The 13,772-nt window shown below is 40.0% G+C and overlaps 1 protein-coding gene across 1 annotated transcript in view; it reads right to left on the bottom strand.

The window, feature by feature from the left end:
• Positions 1 to 8,753, bottom strand: part of SPRED1 (sprouty related EVH1 domain containing 1) — a 102,465-nt gene extending 93,712 nt beyond the window's left edge. Inside the window, exon 1 of the mRNA XM_006920510.3 lies at positions 7,524 to 8,753. Within this exon, the coding sequence (XP_006920572.1) occupies positions 7,524 to 7,555 (32 nt within the window). The 5' untranslated portion in view covers positions 7,556 to 8,753. The remainder of the gene's footprint in view (positions 1 to 7,523) is intronic.
• Positions 8,754 to 13,772: the final 5,019 nt, after the last annotated feature.

A 13,772-nucleotide genomic window follows, 5' to 3' on the forward strand; every position in this document is an offset into this window, starting at 1 on the left:
TTATTACATCCTCATCAACTGAAGTTCATTTTCTTTTCCTTTGAATCAATTATCCAAACAAGCCCTAGTATTCAGCTTTCTACACAAATTTGACATCACTCCCTCACTAAAAATGGTCTCTACTGCCTACATGATAAAGAGTTAAGCTGCTACTCAAGAGTTATGGTGAAAAGTGAGGGACGTTAGCCCTAAGAACAAATTTTCTTTGGATGCTTACTGCTTTAACTGAAAAATTAATGAGAATTCTGTTCGAAATTAATGTTATTACTGACCAATTATATAAATTTTCCTCTACTTTTTAGAAAAAACTTTTGAAAAAAACGTTTTCAGGAGCTTCTGTCACATCCATCTTGAGAGTCTCATGCTCCAAAGCCTAGCCATCAACCTTTACCACAAGGTTGCTGATACACAGTAAAGCACAAATCTAGACTGCTTACAATCTGGCTCACTGACACTTTTATTATCTCTCCACTACTCCTCCAAACAAGTGTATACAAAAAGTTATTGCTTTTCTTCACTTTCCTTTTCTCTTTTTATGCTTGTTTCTATGGCCCCCTCCCCCTTTCTTGGAATATCCTTTCCCTTTCTATTCCCCACTTCTCTGGTTGATTCCTAAATTGCCAAGACTTTTCTGAAGACTTCCTTCACACGTAACTCATACCCTGGCATCCACACCCACATTGAATCACTATCTCCTTGAGCCTTAAAGAACTTCATAAGCAGAGTACTCATCACATTTCAGAGGGATCTGGTTCTCTTGCTGGATAGTGAAAGCAGTTATCAGGCTCTACTTATCTTTGTATCTCCAGGGCTGAGGAAAAGTCCAGTGCCTAGTAGGCACTCAAATGTTACTGAACTGAAATTCTCAAAGAAAAAGTTACTAATGATATCTGTCCCAAAAAACTGTAAGAAATTCATATATATGATTCAGCCACTAAAATTCTGAAATGTTTTCACATATTATAAAGGGAGCAAGCCCAGAAATGAACCCTAATTTCGATCTCAAAATATCAATGTAATTTATAATAAACGATAAAAAAAAAAAAAGGTTTGGTGACTTTATGCCAAAGTTACTAAAACATTGTGATGCGGTGAAAGTTAACTTTAAAAAGTGGCCTCAGAAGTCATGATTCACTAAATTTCATCTAAATGTTTGGTAATCCTATCATATGACACTAATAGAAGTCATTAACAATTACTGTGTCTTGGCAAAAATGATCTCGAAATGTGAATAAACAAACAGGATGTCTCTTATCACACGCAAAAGTATCATTAAATACTACCAGGAAAACAATTACTTTCTACATTCCAAGCCATAATAGCCTTCATCTAACTTATAATCCCTGTTACACAGATAAAATTTAGAAAATTATAACATTGATCAGATTAAAATTTAATTTTCAATTACTCTTGAATTTACTAAAGCTTATTCTTTGCACTCTAAATGTGGAAATACTATAAATTTATATTTATGAAATTTGCATTACAAATATAAATTATGAACATTTACTACAGGCAGAGATTAAATGTTAATATTGCATTTCTGGCATTTATTAAGATTGTATCATTTCTCTCCCTTAATCTTCAAATATGATAAACTACATGGATTTTCTCATGTTGATGCATTCTTGCAATCTCAAGACAAACCCAGTTTAACTGTGAGGCTTTGTCCTATGTTTAGTTCACTGCGTTGGGTTGGATTTGCTACTTGAAAATTCTCAGCCATTATCTCTTAATAGTTCCTCTTCATTATCTCTTTTTTTGGAAATGTTAGTCATATGTTAGATTTGTTCATCTTATCCTTCATGTTTCTTTTCCTATTTTATATCTCCATCTTTGGGTTCAGCCTTCTGGGCTTCAGTCTATAGCAGGAGATTTTAACCTTTTGTGCCATGGACCTCTTTGGCAGTCTGATGAAGCGTACGGCCTCTTCTCAGAACAATATTAAAGAGTTAAAACAAAATACATGGAATTACAAAAGAAATCAATTTTATTAAAATAATTACAAAAGTATTTTAATTTTGAAATAGTAATACAGAATATGTTAAATATATGTGCTTCTTTATTAACATTAAAATAAGTTCTAGCAAAGATTTGATAACTATAACTTCAAACTAGTGATGGCTATAAGTGCTATTTTAGATATCTATAACCACCGAACTGTAACTGTACTATAAGAAAAAAAAATCTGATTTCTATGGGTGTTACGGGTTGTATTATATCCTGCCAACGATAATAATAATAATGAAGATAATCATGATGACGATGATGATGATGAAGTCCAAACCCCTTGTACTTCAGAAAGTGACCTTATTTAGAAATAGGGTCATTTACAGATGCAATTAGTTAAGAGGAAGTCATACTGGAGTGGGGTGGGCTCCTAATCCAATACAACTGGTGTCCTTATAAGATGACCATGTGAAGACACATAAAGAATGCCATGTGATGATGAAGGCAGAGAAGGGAATTAGGTGGATGCAAGCCAAGGAATGCCAAAGTTGCTATCAACCCCCAGAAGCAAGGAAGGCAAAGGATTCCCCTACTGATACCCGAGGGAGCACGGCCCTGTCAACACCTTGATTTGAGACTTCTCACCTCCAGACTTGTGAGACAATAATTTCTGTTGTTTTAAACCATTTAGTTTGTAGTACTTTAAGGCAGCCCTAGGAAACTAACACGATTGCTATCACAAGTAGTTCTAATTCTGCTATGGTTTTTTGGTGTTTCCTTCAATTATGAATGTAGACAAGTTTCAGTTAAAAATTAGTAAAAACGATCTTAATTCTGAAAACTCTATGTCTAAAGCAATTTTTAACACCTTAGTCTAAGGTCCATCACTAATGAACTGTTTTAACGAAAGTAATGAACTATGTTTAAACAACGATAGTAACAAAAAAAAAAAAATCAATTGATTTTCTTTTTTCATTTCAAACCATTCTGAGTGCCACAAAATGAACATCTTAGGAGTTTTTAATGACTTTGGTTCTGGACTATAAAATGAGATGCTACTATGACACAAACTTTGTCATAAATAGCAAACTAAATCTAAATACTAAAGAATGAAAATATCATGTGTTAATTTCTTAAACTAAATAAATATACAATTATCCTTCAGTGTTAGGACATGATTTCTATGAATAACCAAATGAAAAGACTTACGGTTTTGGCACATTTTGGCCAATTAAAGCATGAGTCTTGGTATCTTGTTAGTGTAAGTACTCCTCTTACAACTACTCAAGTTGGTGTTCAAACCCAATAACCTTAAAAAGAGGCTTAAAAAGAGCCAGTACAAAGTTCTCCATCTGTGATGCATATATATGTTATCGAAGACAAATGGCTATTACGCTCAAAATAGGAAAATCTTAAAAGATTATAAACATACCAATTGTTTCCAAACTTTTTGAGTTCTTCAAAACTCATGCTTTTACTTTAGCATCCTACTAGATTCTCTATGTCAAAAACAACATAATAAAATTAATCAATTAAAAAATACGTATGTTACAAGTCTAGAGACTTGCAATGCGCCTATCATATTACTTTATGGTCATTTAGCACAGGAAGGGCCCATACAATGCTTAGTTCAAATACTGTCATTTACAAATGAGCAAAATGGGGCTCACAGAGGCTGTCACTTGCCTAGAATCACAGAATAAATTAATGACAGGTAGGATAGTAAGGCATCTCCCAATTCTAAGTCCAATGTTCTTTACACTATACCACACTGCATAAAGGTTGGTAAAAGTTAAATAAATTATCTGCAAATGCCTTTCATATGATCACATTAATTCTATTTATAATATAGTATTTTAAAACAGTCCAGCAGTTGCCCAAAAACAACCTGAAAATTTTTTGTTATTTAAAAAAAACAATTTCATTTACCATCCAGCACATTTTAAAAATAGGCAAAAGATCTCATTTCCACCTTCAAAATTGGCAAAAATTTTTTCAAACAGAATTAGATATTTCAAGGTATAAGTACTCTCATACACTGAGTTTTCCTTTTCTAGAGAGCAATCTGGCAGAAAGAATAAAATAACTTAAAGTTTGCATTTCTTTTAATTCCATTCCAAGACAATCTCAAGGAAAAAGTAATAGATTTGGTTAAAGACAGAACTCAGGATCAAATGCAGCACTGCTCAGAAATAATAGATATATCCAACAGTGGTAGAATGATTAAAATTAATGCATGTTATGTTGAATATAATGTAGCCATTAAAAATTATGTTCTAGAAAATACTTCACGACAGAAAAATACTCACAATATATTAGCTATGTTAGACTCTACTATGTAATTCCATTCTGTCGAGAATACATGCATATACATAAATTATGTAATACATGTGTAAAGCATTTATCATAGTGCTTGGGACATAGTAAAAATTCAATAAATGAGTATGATTCATCAACATCATAGGAAAATAAAGGTTTGATTATATATCAAATGTTGAGATATTATCTTAGTACAAATGCAAATAAATTATTATTATTCACTTAAAAGACCATTTTGTACATTACTTGAAATAAATTATTATTCTTGCATGGAGGAAATTATTTTTTTAAACTGGCACTTTTAATTCAGTTCTAATTCCTACTGAAGGTTAGAGAAGAAAATCCCACTTTTACCAATACTTCCCCAAGTCTGACATTGCATAAGACAAAGTCTTACACATAACAGGTCCTTCAATAATTCCCGATTAACTATATACTCACAATTAACCTCTGGGAGCTTTCCATCTCTCTACACAGAACTCTTATTTCAAATAATAGAGCACTACTACAGGATTTCAAAATGAGGCCTCTAAAAGCTTTACCGGACTTTACCACAATGGCTAGAAAAGATTAAGGTTTCTCAAGATAGTAGTGATTTTCGCTTTTTTTTAAAGGTTGAAATCGGGTGGAAAAACACTTGAGTGCTAAAAACAGTCTCTACTGCAATTAAATTCCTATTGATTGTGGCTTTAAAAAAAAGAGAAAAGAAAAAGAAAAAAATATATGGAAGGATTTTACAAATAAAATCCACATTACAGGGCAGTTTTAAACTATGCTAAAAGGGCATCTGCTATATCTCTTTTGTTTCTTCATAATGTATATAAATAATAAATTGCCATTTTAAAACATTATAAAGATGAGAAATATAAATTATCAGAAAAAAAGTTACGTTCCAAAGAAGTTCACTCTTTTTGGTTTAGTTAAGGCACAATATTGGCCCTAATAAAAATGATTACCAGATAAACATCACTCTCTAACATAAAAAATTCTTAAAGTAAAACCCCAAGAGTTTGTCCCCATGAAGAGTTAACATCTAACGGCAAAATATTATATGCTAAAACTCATTCTTGTCCTACAAAAACTAACATAACAAAGCTCCTTGGGAGTAACTTATTAATAATAAAGTGAGATAAATTTGTGAAAAAAGAATCCTAAAAGTCTAGGTAAGTGAGGCAATTTCCAAGTTGTCCCATACTAAGTACATTAAAAAAAAAAAATTTTTTTTTTAAAAGCTATCCTCTCAGTAAAAAATCCCATTTGGTATTTCAAACAACATGTTTGGGATTCAATCATTGAAAATATTTACTCATTTTTCGTGTAACAGATGCACTGACTTCACATCAAAAACTTGCATTCTCAATATGCCTATGGCGAGTATTACAAAAAGTGCCCATTTAGAAACAATATTTCATAGAAGTCAATTCACATTCCTTCGTTTTTCTATTAGCTGCATCCAACAAGAAGGTATTCAGCATTTTATTTCAAATGTGGTATTTTCTCACCCCTAGAATAGAACTTGACGTTTTGATCCAAGCTTTCTTAAAAGATACTAGTAAAAATTATCGTCATTCCGTTCATAATTTTAGCAGTTTTTCTCCTAACTAAGCGTTATCAGAGATACAGTACTTCTTGATCTCTTTCAAAGTAGGTCTAATCTACGGAAGGCAGTGAGACAGTGTACTGCACTGTGAATGGACAGCCAGGTATTTTATGAATGGAGACGATCACGTGATCCCAGCACCTCCCCGAACTGATATTTCCCACATAACTGTGTCAACATTCTGAGAACAGGGGTAGTTGTTTGTGTGTGCGTATGTTTTTGAATTTAACCTGTAACTTCGAATTCTCCTTACTTCCTGAACTCAAAAATCTACACGAAGACCGACGATAAAGCTTCGAATATTTTCCTTGGAAAATCCTTTTAAGATGTCCAAGGTGATGGATGTTTAATTATTTTTTTATGAATGAAGAGTGTGCTATGCAAATGAGGGCGATTCACAAAAAGGGAGAGAACATGGCGGCCACTTCTGCTTCTAGGCTGCACTGACACTGCAGCAATCTACCTTCTCCCACAGCCGCTCATCAGAGGAGTGTGTTGGGGGGGAGGGGAGAAGGAGAAACACTGCTTGGCATTTCTCAAGCTATTTTATGTTAAACAGGCCTAAGTAATAGACTTTAAAGTTCTCTCAAAAAATTCTGACTCGAGGAATGCATTTTATTTAAAGGAACGCATCCTAGGACTAGCCCTCACTTAACTCTTTCCAACCCTCCTAAGATAAACAAAATTTGAACTGAATTACAAGAAAACGGAAGCTAATATTCTGCATGGAGTTAAATCCCGTCTCAATAAAAAACTGTTACCGCACCATCATTCCTCCAGGCAGCTGTTACATTCAAAAATACTTAAAAGGCAAAGTATTTCGTCTGGAAAGCATAAGGACAGCCAAAATAAAAACTTTAACCGGGATAGTCTAGAAGTTAATCAACGAAGTCATCAACATGTTCGGAAATGTAAATACTGTTAAATCAGCATAAATGCTGTATTTTAATATAGCTGAAGTATCAGAATTAGCATTCAAAATTCTTCTATGCTCCTGATAAAGACATGTCCAATGTTCGCAAAGGTAAAATATAGTAGTTCACCGTCTCCCACACTCCATGTATCTTTATCCTATTAAATTCTAAAAATGTTTTCCTAGCCCCATTTTTTACAAGAATCTTACAGGTCATAAGTTTAAAAAAGGAGGGGAGGGGGATGGAAGCTAAAACGGTATTTAAGAGTCACTGACTCATCGAATTAAGATTCAAGAGCAGTTTGCTGCAGGAGGTGCTCCCACACATCAGTTTCCAAGTGAAAAAAGCTATAAAGGAAGCAGGATGGATATTCAGGGTATGCTGATTGGCATGCTAAAGTAAAAAAGGACAGGCCAAAGGTCTTCTAGGCAAAGGGGTAATTTCTACCCCGCCTCCATCCATCCACAATACTCCATCTCCTGAACATAAAACTGCCATTCAACCCCAACACTCAATACCCTTCCCCAGAATAAAGCAACTAAAGGTGGGGACCGGGAGAGACAGAGTAGGGTGCTGCCATTAAATAAAATGGCTAAAGAAATCAAATGTTATCGGCAGGACAGGATGCACCGAACTCTCTCCCAGGTTGCAAGGCTTCCGGCACCCAAGTCTCGGAGGGGTCTGGGGGACAGCGGAGGAAGTGGGGGGGGGGGCGTAATCAAGATCAGTGAAGCTCTTACTCGTTGTCAGAAGTCGCCGTCTCCTCGCTCATCTTTCCCTCACCGTGATCCGATCTGGAGATGGAGGAGCAACAGCAGGCGGAGGAGCGGCAGCAGCAGCACCGAGGGGCAGGAGGCAGCGGCGGCCGGGGGGGCGCGGGGGCAGCGGCTCAGGGGCCTCACCATGGTGGATGTCTCACCCGGAACGGTGCCCCCCCAGCCGGGAACTCCGGCCACCCCCGCAGGGGGGTGGCGGCAACAACCTCCGCCGTGGCGACCCCAGCCTCTTCCCCCGCTTCAGCGCCCAGCCAAAGGATCCGAGGAGGCCGGGGACGGTGGGTGGAGAGGGAAAAAGGAAGGGGGGCTGCGAAGGATGACTGGAGAGCTGCTCCTCCGGCCACTGGGGTGGAGTGCGGCGGGGTCCGGCCAAGAAGGAGCGGGCGGGCGGAGAACCCGGGAGCAGAGGCGGCGCTTCCCTCAGGGATGCGGCGAGGAGGAAGCAGAGCTCCCCTGGGTGGGGGCCGACAGGGGGGAGCCGAGCCCAGGCTCCAGGCAGCGGCGGCACGGTCCTGCGGGAGCCCACCCCACCATCTCCCGCCTGGCGGCCGGCTGTCCGCTCAGCCCTCGGCGGCGACTGGGACAGTCCTCAGGAACGAGCAGAACCGGCGAGGGGCCTTGCGGCGGCAGATTCCTCCAGACACGCTCCTGCCGGGACGACTCCAGAAGAGGGAGGAGGGGACGGCGGGGAGCGTGTGAGGCGGAGGCAGGCGAGCTGATCGCCCCCACCCGGGCAGACTGGGAGCAGGCGCGCCCGGGGGACAGGGTCCCAAGAAGCGGCTTGAGAGCGAGGACTGCGACCGCAGGTCGCCCGCCAGCCGGTGCCCACCAGCAGCTCAGCGGGCCAGCTCCTCACCTACTCACGCCCGCCAGAGGGGAGCTGCGAGGGGGGCGGCGGAAGCGCTCACGCCGCCCGCTCCTTCCGCCGCCGCCGCTGCCCGAACCAGGGGCGCCCGCGGGAGAAGGAGGCGAAGTAGTCCCTGGCGACTTCTCCTGGCCGCCGACTTCCCCCGGGGGCCGAAGCGAGCACGGGGTGGGGTTGCCGAGCGGGGTGCCCGAGCTGTGAGGGCGGGTGGGTAGGAGGACCAAAAGCAGCGGCCCCGGGGCGAATCACTGCAACTCGAAGTCGTGTGCAGCATAGCAAGTTTCAGGAAAGTAGTTCCCTCCTCCCTTCATTTCCCAAATCGTTGTCGAGCCACTGAGAGGGGAGAGGGAGGAGGGAGGCGGAGGGATACGCTAGGCTCCGTGCTCGGTGTGCGTGCGCGCGCTCCAAACTCTTGGCACGCTGCGAAAGGGGGCGGGGGTGTGAGCTGCACAGGGAGCTGCTTGGGAGGTTGCATTGTTGCGGCGCGGTACTCCCGGTTACTCGTTTTGGAATATCCCGGTGGTTTGAACGAGGAGACTAGAATGATACTGTGCTCAAGGAGGAAATTGGAGGCTACTCTGTTCTGCCGTGGTGTGTGTGTGTGTGTGTGTGTGTGTGCGCGTGTGCGCGCGGGCGCGCGCGTGTGTGTGCATGTTCCTGCAGAGCAAAGAATGGAACTGGCATGGGTTCATTAGTTAGTGGGGGTTAGAAGAGGGACTGTACAAAGAGAGCTCCGCCTGCTGTCCCTCTGGTTGCATTGCTGCAGTCTCCTAGCTGCATGCACAGCGGAATTGTGTGTGTGTGTGTGTGTGTGTGTGTGTGTGTGTGTGTGTGTGTGTGTGTGTGTTAGAGACAGAGAAAAAGAGTGTTAATACCTTGGATTATTACTGCGCAAGGAGTATGCTGTGCAGGGCATTCATCTCCGAAAGCTAAAGTGGTTGTTAATGGAGAACGACTTCCATTGAAGCCCGGGGTAGGCGTGTTCCATGAATCTGGCGCAGCCAGAAGCACAGGAAATAACTCCCGCTGCGAGTGAGGTTGCATAACTATAGCGCAGAAGATGCCTCTGTGGCACGAACTGCTCTAAACGGAGGCGGAACGAGTATTGAATAGGCAGCTGTCACGTTTGCATTGTTAGAGGACAATGTATGCATTCATCTGAAAAGGTTTTTGCACAGAAATCTGCTGGGGTTGTGGGCCGAAGTATTGGGTCTCTCGGATCAGAGGACTCAAGGCTCTACAAATTCTATTATCTCTTCTCTACCTAGAAAGACAACCTTTACATGATTCGGCCTGGGGGACTGAATCCCAAGCGCTCCGGTTTCTGACGCATCTCCCTAGAATCAGTCTACCTCTGAGCGCAATGCTCTGCTGCTCTTCATTCTCGGGTGTGTGCGACCTGAGAATGAAGGTTGCCTCTCCTTGCGGGGTAGAGCAATTTCTAAGGAAGAAGAAAGTGGGAGAACTTCCCAAATACGCCAGCATTCCTCTTCTGCCATCTGTTTTCAGAAAGTGTCAGGATTGCTGTTTTCAGGAGCGCATACACTAGCCTGTCAACAGTGTTTTGCACATAGTAGGTACTACTACTGCTAACCACTTCAGCTGCTCAGATTTGAATCAAGTCTCAACAGTTATAATTTGTGTTATAAACAAGTAACTTAAACTCTGTACCTGTGTAAAATGGGGATAAGGGTACCTAACTCATAGAGCTGCTGTACTGATTAATGAGGTAATGATATACATTAAGCACTTAAAACAGGTTGAGAGCTCAATGTGTCCTAGCTCTTACTATGATTTTGTAAAACGGAGATGGTAATAAACTCCATGACAAGGTAGTGGCATTTGCTCTGAAGGTTTAATGTAAAGCATTCAGTAGCCTTGTTTACTCATTCAATAAATAATGGGTTTTTCTTCTGTATACCACTCTCGCTAGACACATAGCCTGGCCCTTAGTAAGCTATCAATAAATGATAGTTTTGAGTTATGATTAAGTACAGGGAAAGTTGGGTCACCTGCAAAACCTTGTTTTCTTTCAAAGAAGATCTGTATCTGAGGTTCAAGAGCATCAGGGAAATTATCAATGACAGACTTTGGGAGAAGATATGAAAACTGTCTTGGCTATTGTGTGCAAGGCACTGTGCTGGCCACTTTCACACATGTTGCTTACCTAAAGGGGAAGGTTATGATCAATAGCCCTCATTAATGCTTTTAGGTCGTTCCCAATCCCATGACCAAGACACAGGCACCAGTTTTTATTTTTAAGCAGTCCTCAATGTCGATGAGGTTTGACTTTAAGCAAAACAACATATAACGAAATCAGTTTACCATAGGCTAATTGATATAACCAAGAGTTAAGTTCCTGTGGCATGTCATCAATGTTATAACAAAATGACATTGAGCAAAATGATGTTATTCGAGGACCTGCTGTACACTGCAGGTACTGCTTTAATGCAGATTCCTAGATCCCACTCCAGAAATTGATCAACAGATCTGTAATCTGCTTTTTCAGAAGTATGCCAGCTTCCTCTTAGCCTTTCACAGTCTACTCCTCGTTTCCTTGCAGCTAATGTCATCACATCTCTGAACACACTAATTGAAACCTCTATTCCAGCAGAACACAAAAGAGTGTGGCCCAAGCTATATCATATGCTAAGGTTGATAACAGTCAAGGCCAGAGAACTGACTCAGCTAAGGAAGATGGATTCAACAAGAATTGAAAAGCTGTGTAAGAAGGTAAATACAGATCACAGTTTCACTTTAAGTTCCAGCAACATTCAGTTGGTTGAGCACTAGTCAAGAAGGGTTCTGTGGCCATATCAGGGTCAGGAAGGCAAGGGACCCTTGTATTTGCTCAACTTTATTTTATTTTTCTCAAGAGGGTCTATGAGAAGGAGACTGGTCACAGTAGTTGGTGCTCACAGGTGGCTTTTGGTACTATTGTCCTCAGTTTAGGAAATAGCCACAGCCACCTGACACTTAACAAAATGTTATAGATGATTAATTATCTAAAGCATCCATGAGCCAACAGCACAATTGCCAAGTAATTGCCACTGTAAGACAGCATCAAAGTTAAGAAGGTACAGATGGGTTATGAGTTCCAGGTAGGTATCAGACCAGAGTTCACAAGGACAGAAAAGTGGCCTTTTCTCATTAGAGGCACTGGAAGATGGCATGGAGCACTCCAATTCAAGACTTTCTCCCTCTTTCCAGACTGTTTGGTCCATAGTGATCATCTTATGAACTCAGAACTTGTCTTTCCAAATTATTTTTGCCTTTACTATTTTATACCTATATTAATGATTATAACTCTCTGTTCCCTTTTTATTTTGCTAATCGACTTTTCATGAGTTTTTTTGTTGTTGTTGCTTTCCCAGTTTCATTTTAAGAGACTTGAAGGCAGAAGCAACATTTCATATTTTTTGGTGTTCTCTTCAGTATTGGTTTTAAGTAATGGAAGCTTTTCAAGTGAATGTATAAAATTTATATGTATAAAAATGAAGCTATGTTGACTGACACTATAGTGTAAATCAGGAGTCGCCTTATTAAGACTTAAATACTACTGCGGTTTAGCATTTCACATGCACCATGCCCTGTACTAATAAGTTCTCAGCAGATACATGTATACTTGAAAAGCCAAAAGAGGAGACAACCATGCCAACATTTGAGGCGCTAACAGCATATAAAATGCATGTACACATTTCCATTTCTAAAACTACTCCTAACATTAGTTTTTGTATTTTGTATTTTAAAACTGTAGTTAATACGCGCCTAGATCAAAGAGAACACATTTTCATGCTGTACTTTGTTTAATGAACTTTTTTTTTTTTTTTTTTAAGTGTAACCAGTCTCTTGGCTAATGAGCTCTGCCTCTCAGTGGAATTACTAAATGGTAACCATGTTTCTAAATAGTTTCCTTGCCTCTGGCATGAGTCTGTTTCTCCATCACTAGGGTTTCCATGTTCTTCCAAACTAATACAAAGTATAGAGGAGAAGTATGCTATTTTATTCTTCTCCCAAAGGACTGCAATTGTTGGTCTGGTAGTATCCGGTGAGTGTGAAATCAGTTTACATTTAATGCTATAACTGCCTTTTACAGGAAGTTTCCACAAGATTACAACGAGTACAAGGGAAATGAGCAGTCTGCGATTTCCTTTATTTTCAGTATAATCTTAGCAGGGAGGATGTTTACTAGGCCCCATGCTACTAAATAAAGCACTTCTCCCTAGCCATCATTCTCCCAAATGGCTTTGGCATGCTCTTTCTTTGAAGGTTATATCCCATTACAACAAATATAACTGAAATATCTGTCACATAAGATTTCCAAAGCCATGTGCATGCAACACAAATTCAGTATACAACAAAAGTATCCAAGTGGTTCCTTGGATTTTGGTTTAAATATGAATTTGACTTTCCTTTTAGTGAGTAGTGATAATTAGCCATTGTATAGGACTATAAAACTTCTGATGCACCTCAGTAACTTACCTTTTTAACACTCTGGTCTGCTAGGTATCATTATCAACTCCAATTTACAGAGAGAATTAGGAACTGAAAATCAGAGAGGTTAGGTGACTTGCCAGAGGTCACACATTAGTAAGGATGTAGCTAGAGCTCAAACTCAAATTTTCACCTTCAAAAGCTGGTATGTATGTGTGTGTGTGTGTTTACATGTGTGTTAATATTATATATAACTTGTCAAAGATGGGATCCCTGGTGGGATGAATACAAGTACATGGAGGTGCCAAGATTCTCGAGGCTATTTTAGCTGCTGGGAGGCCTGCTTTCTGGAAACTTGCAATCTAGCTGGGGATATGTGGAAAACCAAAAGGAAACATTTAGAAAATACAAGATGTTATATGAATAAATGCCATGACAAGTAATAAAAATAACTGGTGTCGTTTCCTCTAATGATACCTCATTAGCATTCTCAAATATGTCCATTTTGGAATTTTATAATAACTTTAATATCTTTGTATGAAAACTAAAATATACACCACATTGAAAAGTTCTGTGTTTAAAAATTATTACATGCTAAAAACTTCAGTTCCAGTGACATCTGGCCAGTCCTTACCTCACTAGATAAAGATGGTTTTATTCTTCATAAGATTTAAAGTCCTAAGAAAACACTGACTTTCCTTCATACTAGAGAATGCCACCTCAGCTCTAAGCCTTTATCAGAAGCCCGTAAACACTTCACACTCTTATTGTCATCTGGGTCTTAGCCAGTCTTTGTTTATGTCCAGTTTCCTTCCTTTGTTGGATCATCCCAGTCTTCCTTCTGGGTCTCCTGCCAAGCTGTGCCAAGTACTTTGAACAGTCTCTCTTTTCTTGCCTTATTGTCCTTGCTTATT

The sequence above is a fragment of the Pteropus alecto genome, unplaced genomic scaffold, assembly GCF_000325575.1.
Source record: "Pteropus alecto unplaced genomic scaffold, ASM32557v1 scaffold86, whole genome shotgun sequence".
Lineage (NCBI taxonomy): Eukaryota > Metazoa > Chordata > Mammalia > Chiroptera > Pteropodidae > Pteropus > Pteropus alecto.